The sequence below is a fragment of the Leuresthes tenuis genome, unplaced genomic scaffold, assembly GCF_036924035.1.
Source record: "Leuresthes tenuis unplaced genomic scaffold, fLeuTen1.0.hap1 SCAF_28, whole genome shotgun sequence".
Lineage (NCBI taxonomy): Eukaryota > Metazoa > Chordata > Actinopteri > Atheriniformes > Atherinopsidae > Leuresthes > Leuresthes tenuis.
In genome coordinates, this window is record NW_027325382.1 from 191,024 (window position 1) to 213,142 (window position 22,119).

Below are 22,119 nucleotides of genomic sequence, written 5' to 3' on the forward strand. Positions count from 1 at the left end.
TCTGATGCAGCAGTACAGATAAAGTTATAAAGGTCTAAATGGATTTAAACTGGGAAAAAAGTGCTTTAAGCTTGGTTTGCCCATCAAGAAACCAGATTCTCCAGGCTCAGAGGCCTATGAATGCTGTCTACTGCAGGTAAAACTACTTTCTATACCTCATTTAAAGCAACATAATAAATCAGAGCCATCTTCAGTTATTTTAAATCTGTAGGTTGCACTGCAGTGAAACCTTTCTGTTGTGACTGTATGGGATGCAACAGATGATGCTTCAGTGACTGAACAACAGTCGTACATCTGAGCACATGTGGGGAGGCACAGGTAAATATTCTGAGTGCGTTTTGAGCCTTTTAATATGAATCTTTCATGAACCTTATGGGATTAACACAAGCTGAGGTCAAGCTGTAAAGATGCTCGTATCCCATGATGCACCTATGTTGACTTTCAACTAACTGTGGGCGGGATCAGCTAATTTAAGGTCTTATAACTATCATCTTGATGCTTTGGGCTTCTTAGGGGGAGAAGCTGATGACAGCAGAATATTTTTAATTAATAAATCTTTTTCTTCCAATGAGAGAAGCTAAAAATCCAGACACACCATAGTTGTTATTGGCAGAAAAGTGACAGATTTAGATCCACAGCTGTGTCTGAGTGAAGCTTAAACACGAAATGATGCCAAGTGTCAAAGTGAAGGCTGTAGAGCTTCAGACTGGGATGATTTACTGTCCTCTCAGATGTTCTCTGATGCCCACTGACAGATTAGAGACTGCACTGTGAATAATTTCAGCTTTTAGCTTCACATCTGAACAGTTTTTGCTCAAACTAATTTCCTAACTTCTTCAAAATGGATCAAACTGTCTTAAAACCCAGCCCGAGTCTTTGGCTTCTATTCACAATAAAGGGATAAGTAAAAATACATTTCATAGAGTGATCTGATGCACAATCCTGCTTTCTAAGCTGGGTCTGAAAGGCCGGTACCACCAGTGGTCCAGTCTGAGTCCATCAAGTTTACAGGAAGAAAGAAAAAAAAGTTATGGACCAGAAACTTAGAAATGATCAATAAATAAAATGTTCCGTACAGATAATCACATTTTGTGATCGGGTCAGACTTTCCTCAGTGCTCCTGTCATGCATCACCAGAACTGGAACATTTGGACTCTCACAGAACATAAAAAGGAAAGAGTTAGGGTTAGTGCAGCTGCAGATTTCCCTGAGGACCTCTGCACTGGGGGCAGTTTTAGAGAACAAGAAGGTGAGATCATGGCTTCATCAGAGGACGAACAAATGATGACATGAAATCTTGTCATTCTCCAAACTGCTGGGGCATCTTTTATCCACCCCAAAACAGCCTTATGCTGCTTGTGCCTCCTTTAGGGAGGTCAAAGGGCAACTTATACCTGGTAATTAACATTCTCAACTGGAGGCAGCTTTCAAATGAACTCACCTCACAGTAACCATAGTAACCTGTATGCGTCTCCCTTAAAGGGTCATTGTTATAAAAGTCTTAAACAGTGAGAAAACAATAAACAAATAAGAATATTTTAGAAATACTTCGACATCCCCTCTTTCATAGGTTCACAATCTCTTGTACCGTCTGATAGGTGCAGCTAATTTATCTGGAGACCACAGTCTGTGCAAAATAGATAAAGCGCTTTCCAGTGTTTCCACATTTCAACAGTCGTGCTTTTCTTAAAGCACAAACTCATTAAACACATTCATTGGGCTTGACAAAAGTTCTTAAAGGTGCTATGTGTAGAATTTTCACACAGATGAATCATTGTCAAATTAGAGTGCAACATTAGTAAAGTTTGTATTCAGAAACATGTGAAAACAAAGATTATTGGAAGTCTTCATTTCTATAAAGGCTTTTAGTACAATGGCTTGCCAGCAACAGCAGTTAATAAAGATGAAGTGGAGGCTACCCATCATCTTGGTTATTTACAGTAATCATGCTACAGTTGCAATCAATTTGACAACGACACGTTCCTTAAAGTTACACACGTCACCTTTAACAGCCACGATTACGAATGAAACAACCCAGATGGAAACCAAATGAAATAAAGTGGTGCAGGAAAGACCAGATTCTGGAGGTAAGATTACTCTGAGCCTAACACGATGTCACCAGCTCCAGAACCAGCAGAACCAGCAGAACCAGCAGAACCAGCAGAACCAGCAGAACCAGCAGAACCAGCAGAACCTCCAGAACCACCAGAACCAGCAGAACCAGCAGAACCAGCAGAACCAGCAGCACGATGCGGTCTTACAGCCAATAATTACAGCAAACATCCGGCTGGTTGTCCCATATGACCACGATGACTTGAGTTGGTGGGGTGGAGGTAAAGTTCTCCTTGCAGGGCAGGGAACTAGCTGGGGGGGCGCATCCAAGAGAGAAAGCATCACAGAGCAGGAGGGATCCTCCTCCGTCTGTTTGCCTCTTCCTCAGAGAGCGGTGGCCTCCCAGCTGGTGCCTCGCCGGACCTGGCGTCACTTGGTCTCTGCTGAAGGGGGGGGCCCGCTCAGCTCCGGCCCTGTGGGGGGAGAAGACGCCGCGGACGCCAGACTGCAGACAGGTGCAGAGACACCTGAAACAGAGGAGAGAGCAGGTGACCCAACGGTTCTGACTGGGGCCAACAGCCTGCTGTCCACCCCGATAACAGCAGCTTTACCGCTTAATTCTGCTCAGGCTTTTCTTCAAGAGGAGCAGATTTCAAAAGGCTGCAGCTTCAAAATGACCAGAGACAAAATCAAACTGTTCATGGGAACCCAAAGTTTATGAAGGTAGTAAATTCAATCACCTAATTAGCATGTGGTGACATCACTGATGACATCACTGATGACATCACTGAGTAGCAGCACCCTGGATTCTTGTTGAGAACGTTGGATTTTCAACACATTTCCACGTTTTTCTTTTTGATCCTTTTCTAAATTCATGAACTCAACTATGAACAAAGTTGTTCCAACTTTTTATCCACAAAAACAACAGAAAAATCAGTAGGAATCAGTAAAATGTCTTCCAATCAGATCTTAATTCTCACCCTCTGAATCTTCAGATATTTGAACCTCAACATCTTCTCTCGTTAAATATCTTTATTTTCTCTAAATTTCACCGGGACAACGTCCATATTAAACACTTCCTGCATGATTCATAAGTTTAATTTACTACCTCAATCACTTGAATATGAAGACACCTTAATTCAGATAAAACATATTTGCTATCTAGCCTGTTTTCTTCAGTGTGATGGTGCTTTGAGGGTTGGCAGCCCTGTTTTATGCTGAGAGACGAGGCCAAAGCTACAGTCTGAGGAGGAACCTTTATTCCCAGGAACTTTCCTGACCCTTTACATTTGTAGCCATTGAGCAAACCTAAGTGAGGTTCCAGGTGAAATATAACCCTGAAAATGGTTCAGGCTGTCCTGTACTTTTGGGACGGGGCTCGTTCCTGGTTTGAATCTCAGCTCCAGCTTCCCCCCCGTCAGGTACACAGGACACAGATGCAAAGGTATTTATTAATATGCACAGGTGGGGGACCTCCAGACAGAGCAAACAAAGAGGCTGTGAAACTCCCCTCAGTAACTATGTTCGAGGAGAGCGCAGCTATGAAAATGACCAACAGAACTCTCTTCACTCTGGGAGGGAAACATAAAGGGCTGCGAACGATTACAGAACAAACTCACGCTCTCCTACTGAGGCGGACTTAAACAAAAGGCGGCCTCTTAAAAATACTATGAAACTTTAACAATAAATACAGAAGGCAACGCTCCGCTAACGGAGGGGTCGAAGAAAAAGGTTACAAAGCAAAATCCCCCCAAAAGGGAGGAATCAAAACCGGCTACTTACTGTGGTTTAAACTAGGTCTAAAGAATAGATTATCAAAAGCAAAGGATAGGCTCTGCAGGAGGATCGCTTCACTGCAGGCTCAAGGATTCTGTGGATAACTGTGGATGAAGAGTGAGGCTCGTGATTGGAGGCAACAAACTGGCACAAGACCAGGGAAACACAGACTGTTTGAGCACATGAGGGACTAAGGTGGAAACACTCTGGAATCAGGGCAGACAATCAGACGCTTTACAGGAGGAAGGGCCTGAAACCAGAGGGAAGTTAGTGTTTCAAAATAAAACAGGAAATGAGGAGACATGAATCAAAGCATAAATCGTGACCCCCCCCCCACCATTCAAGAACATGCATGTTAGGTTAACTGGTGATTATAAATTGATCCAAGGAGTGAGTGTGCTTGGTTTTTAATCCCATTTATCTTTATCTGTCCACATGGACCCCATCTCTGACCTGATGACAGCTGACATCCTCAGAAGTAAAAGGTGCTGTATGAGCAGCAGAATGAGACACAGATTGTAAAGTAATCAGCAGAACCCAGACCAGGTTAAAAAAGTCCGGTATAAGTGCAGTACTTATGTAAAAAAAAGGCTCCTACAACCTCCTGAAAATGTGGAACATTGACAGCTTTTTACAGTGAAGTCAAAGCGGCCATCTTTGTTTCTGGTTTACATTGTACCCCCAACACAGAGGTGGGGAGAAGAGCTGCTTTTCACTTCTCAGCTGACCTCAGACCCAGAACGAGCTCTTTGACAGAAACCTGCACTTTGGTCAAAATGTGTCTTTAAATTCCAGGTGAGAAAAGTCCCGAAAAGGTGGGAGAGAGAGAAGCAGCTCAGTGTTTGTGTTGCAGTGTAAATGAATGCTATTTTCCGTGAAATGTTTGCCTGCTCAGCACATGGATGAGCATAAATATAATTAAATTTACAGTTTAAGGGTCAAACAGACTGTTTTACTGACTGTCTGGTGAATATAAAAACCCAGTGCTCTAAAATAAATTCTCATCAGTCTCAGAGTGCGTCCCTCTGAGAACTGAATCTCTCACACATGCTGATTTTCTGCTGCCCCGACACACCGATGTTGTTGTCTGTGGAGGAGTTTTTGCTGTTGGTGCTCTGGCTCTGCGCCGCCTGGCCGATGCTTCGGCTCGGAGATGTTTGCTTCTGGCCGGCGTGGTTCTGGGCCGGCCGCTGCGCCCGACTCTGCCTTGTTGTTGGGTTGGAAGACTCAATGCTGCCAAGCTGCAGTCGCCTCATGTGCCGCACTACGGCAGTGGCATTGAACGCTTGCTGCAGACAGAAAGGAAGATGTGAAAAAAGCATTTTGTCAAAGCTGGACGCCAGAGAGAGAAGTGAAGACTGTTAAATAACTGATGAAGGCTTCTACTTCAGCCTATTGCTTTGGGATCAGAAAGAAGGATCAAACTGGGATTTATTCTAATATGACAACAAAAATGTTTTTCTTTCTCTGTTTAAGTTGTGGAAAACAGAAGATGCTGTGTTCCCGTTTAGTGGGGGGGGAAATCCTTGTGCTGCTCTGTGATTCACCTTCTAAACACAGTCAGTTGGGGAAGTGATAGAATAAAATAATCTGCTGCAGTGGAGACAGAACCCCAGAAAACAAAGTGATGTGCAGTTACCCTCCATTTGCTTTTGGCAAAGTTCTTCCTCATCTGCCGGCTGACAGACTCATGGATATTCTTGCAGAGAGCTGTATCCCCAGAAATCCTTCAACATACAGACATATACATTTATAAGTAGAAAATATGAGCATGGACAATGATTTCATGCTTTCAGTGTCTCACCAGGGGTGTCTGAGGGCCTGTTCACACGTGAATCTCTCGGCAGGATCTTTTTCCATCAAACAGCTGATGAAATCCTTGGCTGAGAAGAAAAGATTGAGAACTTTCATGCTTGATATGATTCTGTTTTAAAGGGATTAATGGAAACACAAGTAGGGTCAGTTCATGGTTGGAGGAGGTCTTTACTGAAATGTTTAAAGGGAATCAGCTGCAGAGACTAAAGTCTTTACTGAAATGTTTAAAGGGAATCAGCTGCAGAGACTAAAGTCCAAACACCTGAGCCACCGAAAACCCATTTTAAAAGGAGGCTCATGAAGTGAGCTGCACCAACAGCACAATCCCACCTGAGCTCATCTTAATCAAACTGAAGGTGTGAAGACATTCTTACTCCTCGGTGGAAATACTGAAGGTAATAATCTGTCAGCCCTGCGGTGCCCAGGTTCACAGATCTGAATAAATGCTTTTTCTGCTGCACCTCTGACATTAAACCCCACAAAATCAGAAAGGAAGACTTGTCTAACGCTGGGGGAACGGTCAGTTCTCCCAACATTCCCATAAGTCCCAATTTAAGAAGGATGCACATGTAGATCAAGGAATGAGATTATTCTTTAAATGTAATTTTATGCCCTTCAGGACATTCGTCCACACACTGAAATGGAGTGAACATCTTTGTTGGGTATTCACCATTAACCCTCTGGGGTCTGAGCCCATTTTGGTCATTTTTCAACACTTTATACACTATAAAAGAAACTTTGCCATAACTATGCTTGTAATATCAAACTGAGTTTGTTTCCTCTGGCGCTGTAATGACGTCATGTGATCTGACCACAGACCTGAGAGGGTTAACATGCTCTCAGCTCCTTGGCCGAACGCTCACAGCTAAAACTTCTTACCATAAAACCAAGATGTGACCCTCTCCTTAAACATGTAGGGCCCCCATTTGGTCCCCACAACACAAGTCGGACCACACAAATATATAGAAAACCAAACAGTTACATATTTTAAGTCGTGGTTGAGGAGGTCAGACGCCATGATGTGTGGTCCTTATGTGAGGAGGAAGAGGAGGAGGAAGGTTCACCTGAGTCTGAAATGTCGTCCCAGTACGGAGCGTCAAACTCATAATCAGCTCTCAGGATCTGTTCGAACAGCTTGGAGTCATTTTCATCGTAGAACGGAGGATAACCACATAGCCTGCAGACGAGAGGGTTGTTGATTATTCTTCATCCAATAATCATTAAGGGATGAACAGTAAAAAGATTAACTGAACAGTGGAAGTTCCTCAGGTTTTCCCTCCACACGTGTGGAGAAGTTTATATAAAATGTATAATATATATCATTTTATATGCTAAACTTCCAAACCTTTAGACATGGAGAGGTGCTCGTGTGTTTTAATAGAAGTTCAGGAGAAGAATAATTCCTGAAAGAGTGCATCCAAAACTCTGAACTCTAATAAAACACAGACAGTTTTACTCTGCATAGGAACATGTCATGTGTGCTTCAAAGCATACTTAAAGAGGAATTATACATTTCAAACCACAGGGATGTGAAATACTTCAAACTTGCTCCTTTAAACTGAATCAGAGTCAAATAATCCACAGGAAAGGTTTGGGATTGTCTGAGTGCACCATGTTGGATCCAGACTGGATCCAACAATCAGGGTCTCAGTGCATTGTTCAGCAGAACGTACCCATCATAGACAGTTTTATCATCTATTCTAAAACAGAAGCCTTAAAGCTTCTCATATTTTGCTTTTCTCTGTGAGCCCAACTCAGGATCCACACACTGCAGCTGAGGTGTTCCACATCAGGCTATTAGAACGCTTCCTTAGAGTCTGCTGATGCTGCTTACCTGCCAGCACCAGAGCTCCCTGACAAGCAAAGATCATTTCAGTCTTTCTGCAGGATTGGACAAAATTACAGATCCACAAAAGCATAAAACGACTGTAGCTGATTTTAAATTTGATCGCAGCAACATGCCAGGATTCAAAGTCTTGGAAAAGTTAAGTGGTAATAAAAAGGAGGCGGTGGAGGAACGTGTTGCAACTAAATCAGGTTAATTATCAACAGCTCAGTCATGGGCTTGGATTTAAAAAGAGGAACTTAGAGATTCAGCCATCTACAAAATCTACTAACTGTGGAACAATTGGTGAAAAATGTTGAAAAACATGATCCAGAAACACTTCTCTGGACCAAAGCTCATCCAAAGACGAGGGGAGATTAGCACCTATTGGAACTGGAAACGTCTGGAAAGGCTCCATCAAATACAGGTTTTAGAGCAACTTCTGCTCCCATCCATCCATCTTCTTCAGGGAAGGCCTCGCAGGTTTCAGCAGGACAAAGTTAAACCACATCCTGCATCTATTCCAGCACCACGGCTTCATAGCAGAAGAGTCCAGCTGCTGCAGTCCAGCTGCAGTCCAGCTGCAGTCCAGCTGCTGGACTGCAGCTGGACTGCAGCAGCTGGACTGCAGCAGGACTGCAGCAGCTGGACTGCAGCTGGACTGACCTGCTGCAGCTGGACTGACCTGCTGCAGCTGCTGCAGTCCTGCTGCAGTCCAGCTGCTGCAGTCCAGCTGCTGCAGTCCAGCTGCTGCAGTCCAGCTGCAGTCCAGCTGCTGCAGTCCTGCTGCAGTCCAGCTGCTGGACTGCAGCTGGACTGCAGCAGCTGGACTGCAGCAGGACTGCAGCAGCTGGACTGCAGCTGGACTGACCTGCTGCAGCTGGACTGACCTGCTGCAGCTGGACTGACCTGCAGCAGCTGCTGCAGTCCTGCTGCAGTCCAGCTGCTGCAGTCCAGCTGCTGCAGTCCAGCTGCTGCAGTCCAGCTGCAGTCCAGCTGCTGCAGTCCTGCTGCAGTCCAGCTGCTGCAGTCCAGCTGCAGTCCAGCTGCTGCAGTCCAGCTGCTGCAGTCCAGCTGCTGCAGTCCAGCTGCTGCAGTCCTGCTGCTGCTCTGACCTGCTGCAGCTGGACTGACCTGCTGCAGTCCAGCTGCTGTCCAGCTGCAGTCCAGCTGCAGTCCAGCTGCAGTCCAGCTGCTGCTCTGACCTGCTGCAGTCCAGCTGCAGTCCAGCTGCAGTCCAGCTGCTGCAGTCCAGCTGCTGCAGTCCAGCTGCAGTCCAGCTGCAGTCCAGCAGCTGGACTGCAGCTGGACTGCAGCTGGACTGACCTGCTGCAGTCCAGCTGCTGCAGTCCAGCTGCAGTCCAGCTGCTGCAGTCCAGCTGCTGCAGTCCAGCTGCTGCAGTCCAGCTGCTGCTCTGACCTGCTGCAGCTGGACTGACCTGCTGCAGTCCAGCTGCTGTCCAGCTGCAGTCCAGCTGCAGTCCAGCTGCAGTCCAGCTGCTGCTCTGACCTGCTGCAGTCCAGCTGCAGTCCAGCTGCAGTCCAGCTGCAGTCCAGCTGCTGTCCAGCTGCTGTCCAGCTGCAGTCCAGCTGCTGCTCTGACCTGCTGCAGTCCAGCTGCTGCTCTGACCTGCTGCAGCTGGACTGACCTGCTGCAGTCCAGCTGCTGTCCAGCTGCAGTCCAGCTGCAGTCCAGCTGCAGTCCAGCTGCTGCTCTGACCTGCTGCAGTCCAGCTGCAGCAGGTCAGAGCAGCAGCTGGACTGCAGCAGCTGGACTGCAGCAGCTGGACTGCAGCAGCTGGACTGCAGCTGGACTGCAGCAGCTGGACTGCAGCAGGTCAGTCCAGCTGCAGTCCAGCTGCAGTCCAGCTGCTGGACTGCAGCTGGACTGCAGCAGCTGGACTGCAGCAGGACTGCAGCAGCTGGACTGCAGCTGGACTGACCTGCTGCAGCTGGACTGACCTGCTGCAGCTGGACTGACCTGCAGCAGCTGCTGCAGTCCTGCTGCAGTCCAGCTGCTGCAGTCCAGCTGCTGCAGTCCAGCTGCTGCAGTCCAGCTGCAGTCCAGCTGCTGCAGTCCTGCTGCAGTCCAGCTGCTGCAGTCCAGCTGCAGTCCAGCTGCTGCAGTCCAGCTGCTGCAGTCCAGCTGCTGCAGTCCAGCTGCTGCAGTCCTGCTGCTGCTCTGACCTGCTGCAGCTGGACTGACCTGCTGCAGTCCAGCTGCTGTCCAGCTGCAGTCCAGCTGCAGTCCAGCTGCAGTCCAGCTGCTGCTCTGACCTGCTGCAGTCCAGCTGCAGTCCAGCTGCAGTCCAGCTGCTGCAGTCCAGCTGCTGCAGTCCAGCTGCAGTCCAGCTGCAGTCCAGCAGCTGGACTGCAGCTGGACTGCAGCTGGACTGACCTGCTGCAGTCCAGCTGCTGCAGTCCAGCTGCAGTCCAGCTGCTGCAGTCCAGCTGCTGCAGTCCAGCTGCTGCAGTCCAGCTGCTGCTCTGACCTGCTGCAGCTGGACTGACCTGCTGCAGTCCAGCTGCTGTCCAGCTGCAGTCCAGCTGCAGTCCAGCTGCAGTCCAGCTGCTGCTCTGACCTGCTGCAGTCCAGCTGCAGTCCAGCTGCAGTCCAGCTGCAGTCCAGCTGCTGTCCAGCTGCTGTCCAGCTGCAGTCCAGCTGCTGCTCTGACCTGCTGCAGTCCAGCTGCTGCTCTGACCTGCTGCAGCTGGACTGACCTGCTGCAGTCCAGCTGCTGTCCAGCTGCAGTCCAGCTGCAGTCCAGCTGCAGTCCAGCTGCTGCTCTGACCTGCTGCAGTCCAGCTGCAGTCCAGCTGCAGTCCAGCTGCAGTCCAGCTGCTGCAGTCCAGCTGCTGCAGTCCAGCTGCTGCAGTCCAGCTGCTGCTCTGACCTGCTGCAGCTGGACTGACCTGCTGCAGTCCAGCTGCTGCTCTGACCTGCTGCAGTCCAGCTGCAGTCCTGCTGCAGTCCAGCTGCTGCAGTCCAGCTGCAGTCCAGCTGCTGCAGTCCAGCTGCTGCAGTCCAGCTGCTGCAGTCCAGCTGCTGCAGTCCAGCTGCTGCTCTGACCTGCTGCAGCTGGACTGACCTGCTGCAGTCCAGCTGCTGTCCAGCTGCAGTCCAGCTGCAGTCCTGCTGCAGTCCAGCTGCTGCAGTCCAGCTGCAGTCCAGCTGCTGCAGTCCAGCTGCTGCAGTCCAGCTGCTGCAGTCCAGCTGCTGCAGTCCAGCTGCTGCTCTGACCTGCTGCAGTCCAGCTGCTGTCCAGCTGCAGTCCAGCTGCAGTCCAGCTGCAGTCCAGCTGCTGCTCTGACCTGCTGCAGTCCAGCTGCAGTCCAGCTGCAGTCCAGCTGCAGTCCAGCTGCTGCAGTCCAGCTGCTGCAGTCCAGCTGCTGCAGTCCAGCTGCTGCAGTCCAGCTGCTGCAGTCCAGCTGCTGCTCTGACCTGCTGCAGCTGGACTGACCTGCTGCAGTCCAGCTGCTGTCCAGCTGCAGTCCAGCTGCAGTCCTGCTGCAGTCCAGCTGCTGCAGTCCAGCTGCAGTCCAGCTGCTGCAGTCCAGCTGCTGCAGTCCAGCTGCTGCAGTCCAGCTGCTGCAGTCCAGCTGCTGCTCTGACCTGCTGCAGTCCAGCTGCTGTCCAGCTGCAGTCCAGCTGCAGTCCAGCTGCAGTCCAGCTGCTGCTCTGACCTGCTGCAGTCCAGCTGCAGTCCAGCTGCAGTCCAGCTGCAGTCCAGCTGCTGCAGTCCAGCTGCTGCAGTCCAGCTGCTGCAGTCCAGCTGCTGCAGTCCAGCTGCTGCTCTGACCTGCTGCAGCTGGACTGACCTGCTGCAGTCCAGCTGCTGTCCAGCTGCTGTCCAGCTGCAGTCCAGCTGCTGCTCTGACCTGCTGCAGTCCAGCTGCTGTCCAGCTGCTGTCCAGCTGCTGCAGTCCAGCTGCTGCAGTCCAGCTGCTGCAGTCCAGCTGCTGCTCTGACCTGCTGCAGCTGGACTGACCTGCTGCAGTCCAGCTGCTGCTCTGACCTGCTGCAGTCCAGCTGCAGTCCTGCTGCAGTCCAGCTGCTGCAGTCCAGCTGCAGTCCAGCTGCTGCAGTCCAGCTGCTGCAGTCCAGCTGCTGCAGTCCAGCTGCTGCAGTCCAGCTGCTGCTCTGACCTGCTGCAGCTGGACTGACCTGCTGCAGTCCAGCTGCTGTCCAGCTGCAGTCCAGCTGCAGTCCTGCTGCAGTCCAGCTGCTGCAGTCCAGCTGCAGTCCAGCTGCTGCAGTCCAGCTGCTGCAGTCCAGCTGCTGCAGTCCAGCTGCTGCAGTCCAGCTGCTGCTCTGACCTGCTGCAGTCCAGCTGCTGTCCAGCTGCAGTCCAGCTGCAGTCCAGCTGCAGTCCAGCTGCTGCTCTGACCTGCTGCAGTCCAGCTGCAGTCCAGCTGCAGTCCAGCTGCAGTCCAGCTGCTGCAGTCCAGCTGCTGCAGTCCAGCTGCTGCAGTCCAGCTGCTGCAGTCCAGCTGCTGCTCTGACCTGCTGCAGCTGGACTGACCTGCTGCAGTCCAGCTGCTGTCCAGCTGCTGTCCAGCTGCAGTCCAGCTGCTGCTCTGACCTGCTGCAGTCCAGCTGCTGTCCAGCTGCTGTCCAGCTGCTGCAGTCCAGCTGCTGCAGTCCAGCTGCTGCAGTCCAGCTGCTGCTCTGACCTGCTGCAGTCCAGCTGCTGTCCAGCTGCTGTCCAGCTGCAGTCCAGCTGCAGTCCAGCTGCAGTCCAGCTGCAGTCCAGCTGCAGTCCAGACCTTCACTACCTGAAAACATGTAAAATACAACAGAGAAGATGAAGGACTCTCCAGAATCCTCCATCAGACAGGAATGGGACACGTTCCAGTTCAAGTCAACACAAACTAGTTGAAGTTTCCGTCTGATTCTTCTTAATGACCCAGAACCCAGTTTCTGCTCAACCAAAAACATCCTCTGCAGCTCGTTACCAAACAGCGTTTCATAACTCATTAAAATGCCCTTCTCCATCGCTACCCACTAAAACAGGAATAAAGGAAAAACACACGAGGATCCGTCCTGCTGCGATGGCAGAAAAACTTTTCCTGACTTCTGACTTTCTTAAAAACCTTCCTGTCGCTCTGATTACCCTCCGGCCTGTCTGACACACACAGGCCAGGGGAGCAGGCTGAACTCTGAAGCTCCGAGGGATTTTAATGACTGATTACTGGATGCAGTTTCCAGCAGAGCTGCTCTTTCTTTCTGTGAATGTCTCAGACACATTTCAGACTGGCTTCTGCCGTCTTAGCTGACCTGAAACAGCACTTCTCAGAGTTACTGATACCCTTTAGATGCAGGGTGATGCAGGAGGTGGTTCTGAACTGGTGCTTCTGGGCCTCAGTTCTGCATTTGATGCTATAGATCCGACTATGTTGGGCTCAGGCAGTGTGGGGAGGACACACCAGGAACTTCCTCTAACTGGTTGTCTTTAGGTCTTTCTTTAGGTCTTTCTTTAGGTCTTTCTTTAGGTCTTTCTTTAGGTCTTTCTTTAGGTCTTTCTTTAGCTCTTTCTTTAGGTCTTTCTTTAGGTCTTTCTTTAGGTCTTTCTTTAGGTCTTTCTTTAGGTCTTTCTTTAGGTCTTTCTTTAGGTCTGTCTTTAGGTCTTTCTTTAGGCCTTTCTTTAGGTCTTTCTTTAGCTCTTTCTTTAGGTCTTTCTTTAGGTCTTTCTTTAGGTCTTTCTTTAGGTCTTTCTTTAGGTCTTTCTTTAGGTCTTTCTTTAGGTCTTTCTTTAGGTCTTTCTTTAGGTCTTTCTTTAGCTCTTTCTTTAGGTCTTTCTTTAGGTCTTTCTTTAGGTCTTTCTTTAGGTCTTTCTTTAGGTCTTTCTTTAGGTCTTTCTTTAGGTCTTTCTTTAGGTCTTTCTTTAGCTCTTTCTTTAGGTCTTTCTTTAGGTCTTTCTTTAGCTCTTTCTTTAGGTCTTTCTTTAGGTCTTTCTTTAGGTCTTTCTTTAGGTCTTTCTTTAGGTCTGTCTTTAGGTCTTTCTTTAGGTCTTTCTTTAGGTCTTTCTTTAGGTCTTTCTTTAGGTCTTTCTTTAGGTCTTTCTTTAGCTCTTTCTTTAGGTCTTTCTTTAGGTCTTTCTTTAGGTCTTTCTTTATGTCTTTCTTTAGCTCTTTCTTTAGGTCTTTCTTTAGGTCTTTCTTTAGGTCTTTCTTTAGGTCTTTCTTTAGGTCTTTCTTTAGGTCTTTCTTTATGTCTTTCTTTAGGTCTTTCTTTAGGTCTTTCTTTATGTCTTTCTTTAGCTCTTTCTTTAGGTCTTTCTTTAGGTCTTTCTTTAGGTCTTTCTTTAGGTCTTTCTTTAGGTCTTTCTTTAGGTCTTTCTTTATGTCTTTCTTTAGGTCTTTCTTTAGGTCTTTCTTTATGTCTTTCTTTAGCTCTTTCTTTAGGTCTTTCTTTAGGTCTTTCTTTAGGTCTTTCTTTAGGTCTTTCTTTAGGTCTTTCTTTAGCTCTTTCTTTAGGTCTTTCTTTAGGCCTTTCTTTAGGTCTGTCTTTAGGTCTTTCTTTAGGTCTTTCTTTAGGCCTTTCTTTAGGTCTTTCTTTAGGCCTTTCTTTAGGTCTGTCTTTAGGTCTTTCTTTAGGTCTTTCTTTAGGTCTTTCTTTAGGTCTTTCTTTAGGTCTTTCTTTAGGTCTTTCTTTAGGTCTTTCTTTAGGCCTTTCTTTAGGTCTTTCTTTAGGCCTTTCTTTAGGTCTGTCTTTAGGTCTTTCTTTAGGCCTTTCTTTAGGTCTTTCTTTAGGCCTTTCTTTAGGTCTTTCTTTAGGTCTTTCTTTAGGCCTTTCTTTAGGTCTGTCTTTAGGTCTTTCTTTAGGTCTTTCTTTAGGTCTTTCTTTAGGTCTTTCTTTAGGTCTTTCTTTAGGTCTTTCTCAGTAAATGTTTGTAATTTCATGTCATCTGGACCTTTGTCTTCAGGTGTTCCCCAGGGTTCTGTTCTGGGCCTGGTGCTGTTGGCTTCCTTTGGGTCATACAATAAGTCCATTTAACTGTGTTTTCTGCCATTGTTACACAGATTATATTTAGCTGTATGTTTCTTTTAAGCCTCATGACATTTCTGAGAGCTGCATAAAGTCCATAAGGACAGGATGTCAGAGACCTTTCTTCAGCTGGACTCAGGTTCTGGATGTTCTGTCTTCTTCAGTCAGACCCACTTTAATCTGGGTGTTTTTCTGATCCCGGATCAGCATGTAAACAGCTCAGTTCCTTCATGTTTCAGCCTGAGTCAGTTGGATCCCAGCAGAGATGGAAATGATTGATTATCTCATCCCAACCTGAGCCGATCAGAACCACAGGACTCTGAGCTCAGAGATCTGCTGCAGCCCGATCAGAACCACGGGACTCTGAGCTCAGAGATCTGCTGCAGCCCGATCAGAACCACAGGACTCTGAGCTCAGAGATCTGCTGCAGCCCGATCAGAACCACGGGACTCTGAGCTCAGAGATCTGCTGCAGCCCGATCAGAACCACAGGACTCTGGGCTCCTCTGATTAGGGTTTGTTGGTTGCTCCTCCATCCAGGATCAGAACTAAAGGAGATGCTGCTTTTCAGGTTGTTGCTTCTAAACTTTGGACTGAAGATATGTAGCATTGTGGACATTTTTAAAAGCTTCTTAAAACACATCTATTTACACTGGTTATAATGAGGATCTTTTATTGTTTTTATATATGTACTTTCTCATAAATAAACTTCCTCTGCACTTCAAGAGATCCTTAGGATCTTAGTCAGCTGGACACATGGTTTGGCTGAGTGTGTTCCAGCGTGGCTCAGTGGTTAGAGCGGGTCGTCCAATAACCGAAAGGTTTGATTCCCACTCTCCCCACTCAAAGATTGGTGACCTGGCAGCTGGAGGGGTGGCAGTCCGCCTCCTTGCCATGGGGGAGGTGCCTTTGAGCAAGGCACCGAACCCCCACGCTCCCGGGTGCTGTGATTGGCTGCCCACAGGTACTCTAGGAGTGTGTGATCCTGTGCATGTGTGTGTTCAACAGGTGCCGACCTGGATCGGTTAAAAGCAGAGGACAAATTTCATGTGTATGACAACAAGTCTTAACCTTAAACAGCAGGGATTTATTCTCCAGGAGCAGGCGGAGTCTCTCTGAGGGTTATTCACTCACTGACTGACTGACTGTGAGTATAGTCGAGTTTCCACTCAGTAGCAAAGCAAATCTTTCAAAAAGAAGTGAATGAATGTTTCCATGAACTGGTTGGAAGCAAATAAAGCAGATTCTACTGGTTTCTACTGGTTTCTACTGGTTGCAGTTCAGTAGAAGAAGCAGCTGCCCTAACAGGAGACAAACCTTAAAACCATGTTGGACATTCAGAGAGCTCTTCTTCAGGAATTATCTCTGGTAATATCTGTCCTTAAGTTGTTTTATTTCCTTAATCTGCAAAGTTTTAGTGTTAAAGTTGTTTTGTCTGCTAAAAAAACATTTTCTATTTCTATTGGAAAGCTACTCTAAAGCAGGGGCTGGACAATAAATACTTTATTTAATTAAATGTAATTAATTCACATTTTTAAGATGATTTTCTCCTCTTTCGCCTGATGCTGCTCCCTGTGGGCTTCCGTAGTTCACAACAACATCTTTGGAATATCTTTGTCTCATGATGTTTGTAATGAACCAGGATGATGAAGCTTGTCTCACCATTCGAGTCAAACTTTAAATGGAGGAGAGTACCTGGAGCTGCGAGGCCATCTGTGTCTCGCTTTGCTTTTACTCTTTTTATTGTTAAGTTAAAGTAAACCAGTTTGTAGTTTTCAGCCCACACCGGCCAGCCCAGCCAAACACCGACATGAAGCTGTGTCGTGTGATCTGACATAGCTCAAAAAAGAAAAACACTTACAAACATGACAGGCAAGGCAATAGTAAAACATTCTGAACCCCCCCCCACACCTGAGTAAAGTAATAAAGCTGAGGCCCTGCTCATCAGTCCCAGATCACAACACAGCCCAGCTCCACCCCTCAGTGTCGCTGCACCCTTCTCCCCCCAAGAGCCTCGGCCTCATTCTGGACAGCAGCCTTTCACTTCCTCCCATTATTCAACCGGACTGCTTTCTTCCACCTCTGCAGCATCTCCAGACTCCGCCCATCACTGACCCAATTCATCGGACCCCATCACCCCTATTCTCCTCCAACTTCACTGGCTCCTTGCACAGACTACAGAAACCTCCTCCTCACCTGTAAAGCTGCGACCTCCTTCACGAACACACTCCCTCCTGCACCCTCTGCTCATCCTCTTCTGGACTGATAACCATCCCCACGCCTCAGTCCCATTTGAGCCCGAGCCCTGAGCTGCTCAGCACTCAGGCTCTGGAGCTCCCTCCCCAGACATAAGGCAGTCAGACTCCATCACATCACTCAAAACTCACCCGTTCAAACTGGCATACTCCCTGTAACTGGACCCTGTGCACTTCCCTTGTTTTTATGTCGATGTTTTAATGTTGTTTCATGCTTTTATCCTGTATTTTTTATTGTAAGGTGACCTTGGGAAAGGCGCCTCCAAATAAAATGTATTATTATTAATAAAGTTTGCCGTCCACCTCAGAGAGAAGGATCAGCAGATCTGTAGCAGCTGTCAGAGCTGGGGACCTACAGCCTTACTTTGTTGTAAAGAACACTGCATTTCACCTGTTAACCATCTTAAAGTTGGAGCCATTTCCCATAAGACCGCCTGCACTTGACAGCTGAAGAGAGTCCAGTTAAAGATGCTGTTCCTTTCTGTTTTAACAGGAATAAGTGCATGATATGTGCACACGAAGTGTGTGAGTTTAGTCCTCCAGGTGATCTGTGGTCCTTCACTCTAACATTCCCACTGCTCCCACCTAAACGCTGGTCCTATTTTACAGAGTTGCACTGGTTCTGATTGCCACAGATTGATCCATTTGAGATTTACTTTTTCTTTTAATTAATATAAAATGTATTAAAATACCACCACAACAATGCAGGGGGAATCAGAACTTAAAGCTAAGTGAGGGAGATGTGAGAGTGAGAGACTCAGCCATCACAGGAGGTCCAAATCAGTATCAATAAAAGAAAATATCAACTATTACTGTAAACAAATTAGTTTGTCAAAGACCTGCTGTTTATGTAATAATGAAATGCAGATCCCCAGATTAAACTGAAACTCTGTGATTTATCTGGTGCCGCTCAGCCTGATGGGACGACACCTCCTGGATCACAAATACTTACAGGATGTAGGCAATGACTCCAATGGACCAGCAGTCCACGGCTTTGCTGTAAGGCTTCTGAGCCAGAACCTCTGGAGCTGAGGGAGACAGAGACGAGAGCTTAAAGAGAAAACTGCTTTCCAATGTACCCCAGTCCGGTAATAAATATCAGTACACTGAAGGTTTGGTCCAGGAGCTGAGACCTTTCCCTGTTTAATGAGCCTGAATACAGGAACTGTGCAGAGACTCGATGTGTGTTCAAATCAAAAGCACATGGCAGTTTGGTTTAAGGTGGGACATTTTTCTGCTTCACTTCTACTCAACATGGAAAAAGTGCTGCTAGCCAAACCAGGTGAGTTAGGGAGTCTGTCCGGGCCGGACCGCCTCCACAGCTCGTTAGAAACAGCAACTAGTGTCCATGTCACACACAAACACACGTCTGCCTGAAGATAAATCTGAAGAAGGACCCGTCACCTGTGAGGCAAAACACACACTCAAACTGGAAGGCTCTTTGTTCGTCTCATCCAACCCTTTGGGGAGGTGTGAATGTACGCTTTTACTGAGTCACATTTAAGACATTTCTACAAAGTGAGGTTTGGTGCTCACTGCCACAAAAAGTCCTGCTGGGGTCAAAGATGCTGGTATGAAACAGATAAGTTTCTCCACTGCACGTCCTACAAATCAGTTCCAAGATGAAACTTTAAAGCTCATTTACTACAAAATCCAACTATTTCTAAATAAACCTGGTGCAGTTTTTTTCTGTTAGGGTTTAACAGATGATAAACAATGACCAGCTGCAGGTGGAGGACATACAGGACGTGCAGTTTGTGTATCTTTATAAGCATCTTCAGGTCAGGTCACAGTCAGCTTCAGTTTAGGCTCATGCATGAGAAAACAATCTAAAAAACATCTCTGAGGGGTCAGTAAATATAACAGCTCCACAGACATTACAATCAAGATTCATTTCTGTTGGAGTCTATTTACACTTGTTATATTTTTACGGTTAAGAATGTTTTACTGATGCACAATAATTAAATAAGTAAGTCAGTACATTTATATCTGTTCATTTGTTTTGAAAAAAATAGGAAAGAAATGTTTAAGTCAAGTCTGATGTTGACCCTTTTGATGAAGAAGATGGCAAAAAGACGAGGAGTTCCGTACATTTCAACACGAATGGACAGAAGAACTCGCCTTTGGTGGCGAGGTCAGGTTCTGCGGTGTGTCTAATATGCAAAGATATCATTTAATCCATGAAACTCGTCATGCTACATTAAATATCCAGCGGGGGACAGCAGGAAGAAGCCAAGAGCTGCTGTGCAGAGTGCCAGCTAGTCAGCAGCAACTCCATGTATGGACCAGACATTAGGTCCTTAGTATTAGTGAGGAACAGAAAGACATTTATGCCAAAACAGTCATGCTTGATGTGGCCAATGAACTTTTTGACTTTTCAGTTAAAGACAAGATAAACAAACAAATAATAGACGAGCTTCTATCAGAAAAAACTGTTCACGATCGTATCATAATGATGGCAAATCAAGTGCAGGACATAAATGCAGCGCCACACCTTTCCCTGGCTTTGGATGAGTCATCAGTGAGCCATTCATCCCAGGTCAGTGCGATTCCAAGGTTTGGTGCCGGTGACACACTCCCTGAGGCAAGTCTTGCTGTTTTTCCAATGAAAGACTCAACAAGAGGAGGATTTATTCAAGTCTAAAGAAAAACAAATCTACCTTAAACTGATGTACTGATGGGGCTCCATGTTTGGTTGGAAAAACCAAAAAAGGATTTGTAGCACCACATGAAAATAGACCATCCCAAGTCTTCGTTGCATTCTACATCAGGAGGTACTTTGTGCTCAAATGTGAGCAGCTGGGTGAGGTGATGTCATTCGGGTGGTCAACCTTTAAATGATGGCCAGTTCAACATCTGCAGCAGCTTGCTGGCATTTACATCTGATCTCCTGCAGTAAAAAAGCACGCTCTGGAGAACGAGTGTGCAGTGGACAGAGCCCCCCTGAGTTACATCCCTGGTGTCTCCACCAGAGATTTGGAGCTGGAAGATGCTGACCTGACTGTGGGTGAATAAGTCACTGAATGAAGATGTAAAATAAGCAGAGCTGGTGAGCAAACACAATGAAGCTTAACCTCAGGTATCAACCCGAGTCCAAAGCCCTCAGCAAAACCCAGCAGCACCAGAAACGCATTAATGGTAAGAAGTATCTTATTTATTATTGGTCAGCTTCAGGATAACAACATTCTTAAAAAGAATAAATTCAGAGACTTATTATTATTATACTATTGTTGGTCGAAAAAGTTGTATTCATATTGTATGGATCTATATTTATATATATATTTCATATATAAATGATGTGGCTTTCATGGCTCTCAGCCAAAAAGGTTCCCGACCCTGGTCTACCTGTTACGGTGCTCCGTTGTCACCTGGGGGTAGTCTCATATATACGAGTTACAATCTCAGCTGCTCTTAGTGGTGATGGTGCCGTTGTTGGTCCTTTATCTTCGCTCTGCTTTGAAAAACTCAGACGACTGAGTGGATCTGCTTCGTGAGCCGACTTTCAACCAGTTAGCATTTGTGCAGAGGCTGGGAGAGGAGGCAGCAAATGCCTTCAGGAAGGATTAAGACAGCTCTTACCAACATATCCTGGTGTGCCACACGCTGTGGACATGACATCACCACTGCCCTCCATCTTGGACAGACCGAAGTCACTGATCATAATCTTGGACTCATCTTGGGGATTGAAATACAACAAGTTCTCGGGCTGCAGAAAGAAAGAGAGAAAGAAAGACTGTTTAGTTTTATTGTTATTGAATTGAGTAACAAACTTTAACCAGTAACAGAAATAACTTCTTTTCTAACCTCTAACCCTCCCACGCCGACCTATAAACGCACCTCTGGTGGTGTAAAAGTGGAGGGTTTGGGTTACCTTTAGGTCTCTGTGCACAATGCCCATCCTGTGCAGGTAGTTTACGGCGTCCAGGACCTGTCGGATCAGCGTGCTCGCATCTTTCTCTGTGTAAAAACCTTTTTCCACGATCCGATCGAACAGTTCTCCTCCAGATACCCTGCAGGGTGAGAAAAGAGTGTGAAAAACACTCATTCAGGCTGAGGGGGGGGGGTTCCTGGGTTGAGATTTCTAGTAATTTATGAGCTGTAGAGGTTTCCAGCCAAGAGTCTGTGGAAGCTGCAAGCCACGTGCTACCTAACAGACACACGTGCACGCGCACACGTGCACACACGTGCACACACACACGTGCACACACGTCATGTGTGTGTGTTGGTTTTAACTCCTGTAAACATTCCTCTACGAAGTGTTACCGTCCTCCAAGTGATTTAACAGATTTACAGACTTTAAATTCAGTAACATTTCAACATATTAAATCTGTTTCCAGTCTGTTATTTTTAAGCTGAAAGAAACAAATTAATCTGCAGATTCCTCCCCTCTTTCAACAGCTACTTTTATATTTTATGAGTCCAGGTCACATGAAATAACTTGTCCAGGTACACAGGACACACAGTTTTTACAGAGGAATGGCGCCCTCTGCTGGAGGTTTGCCTCTTGTTATGGTGTTTTCTTTTAAAATCATTTTTAATACAGATTAAGCACCAAGTGAATATATATAAAGTTAGTGTTTGAGCAGTGCTACAGCATCAGTGATGTTTCTAAAAGAAAGAACAGACAAACGTGCGCAATAATCAATGAGGACGTCAAAGAGCACCAGAGACTGTGCAGATTACTGTTAGCAGACAGTATTTCATCTTTAACATGAACAATCTGCATCACCTGCTCATCATCAGCTGCCAGCTATCTGGAGTCTGGAGAGTCTCAGAGAGAACAGCCACTGGTGTAAGCCTCTCCATTAACTCAGAGCAGAATATCTTCTCGCTAATTCCTGGACCTCAGTCTGTTTTCTATGACAAAAGCTTCTGTCATTGTTATCATTTCTTTAAGGAGTCTTCAGGAATAGTTCTCCAGGCTTCTTGAAGGACATCCCAAAGCTCTTCTTTGGATGTGGGCTGCCTTTTGTTCCGTTCTCTGTCAGATGATCCCACACTGCTTCAATAATGTTGAGGTCCGGGCTCTGGGGAGGATTCATCCCTCCATAAGACCTGTTGCCACTGATTTTCAGTCCACTTCTTGTGTCATTTGGCACAGCTCAGCCTTTTCTCCCTGTTTCCCTTCCTTAAGAACGGCTTCTTGACAGCCACCCTTCCATGGAGACCATTTCTGATGAGGCTTGGGCCAACAGTAGATGGATCAGCTGAAGGTCCAGATGCATCTCTCAGGTCCTGTCAGGTCACAGCTGGATTTTTTCCTCTTTCTTAAGGACATCACTTTCAGATCCTGTTCATCTGCTGGAGATAGTTTTTTTTTGGCTTGAATCCTCTGAAAAATAACTGACGGTCTAACAGCCTCTGACATGTGACTTTAAACCCAAACAGCAATAATTTAAGGTCCCTGTT

The 22,119-nt window shown here is 46.8% G+C and overlaps 1 protein-coding gene across 2 annotated transcripts in view; it reads right to left on the reverse strand.

Moving 5' to 3' along the window:
* Positions 1–938: 938 nt before the first annotated feature.
* camk1da (calcium/calmodulin-dependent protein kinase 1Da) overlaps positions 939–22,119 on the reverse strand; it is a 79,408-nt gene continuing 58,227 nt past the window's right edge. The window contains exons 4-12 of one of the 2 annotated variants that reach the window (XR_011910288.1): positions 20,582–20,720; positions 20,290–20,416; positions 17,663–17,738; positions 6,708–6,820; positions 5,633–5,711; positions 5,468–5,555; positions 4,904–5,117; positions 2,249–2,579; positions 939–2,194 (exon numbers count right to left, since the gene is read on the reverse strand). Coding sequence is in view for 1 of the 2 variants with exons in the window: in XM_072379099.1 (XP_072235200.1) it covers positions 2,482–2,579; positions 4,904–5,117; positions 5,468–5,555; positions 5,633–5,711; positions 6,708–6,820; positions 17,663–17,738; positions 20,290–20,416; positions 20,582–20,720 (934 nt within the window). In the remaining variant the exon portion in view is untranslated. Of the gene's footprint in view, positions 2,580–4,903; positions 5,118–5,467; positions 5,556–5,632; positions 5,712–6,707; positions 6,821–17,662; positions 17,739–20,289; positions 20,417–20,581; positions 20,721–22,119 lie in introns of both variants that reach the window. The other variant, XM_072379099.1, reaches the window with a different exon arrangement.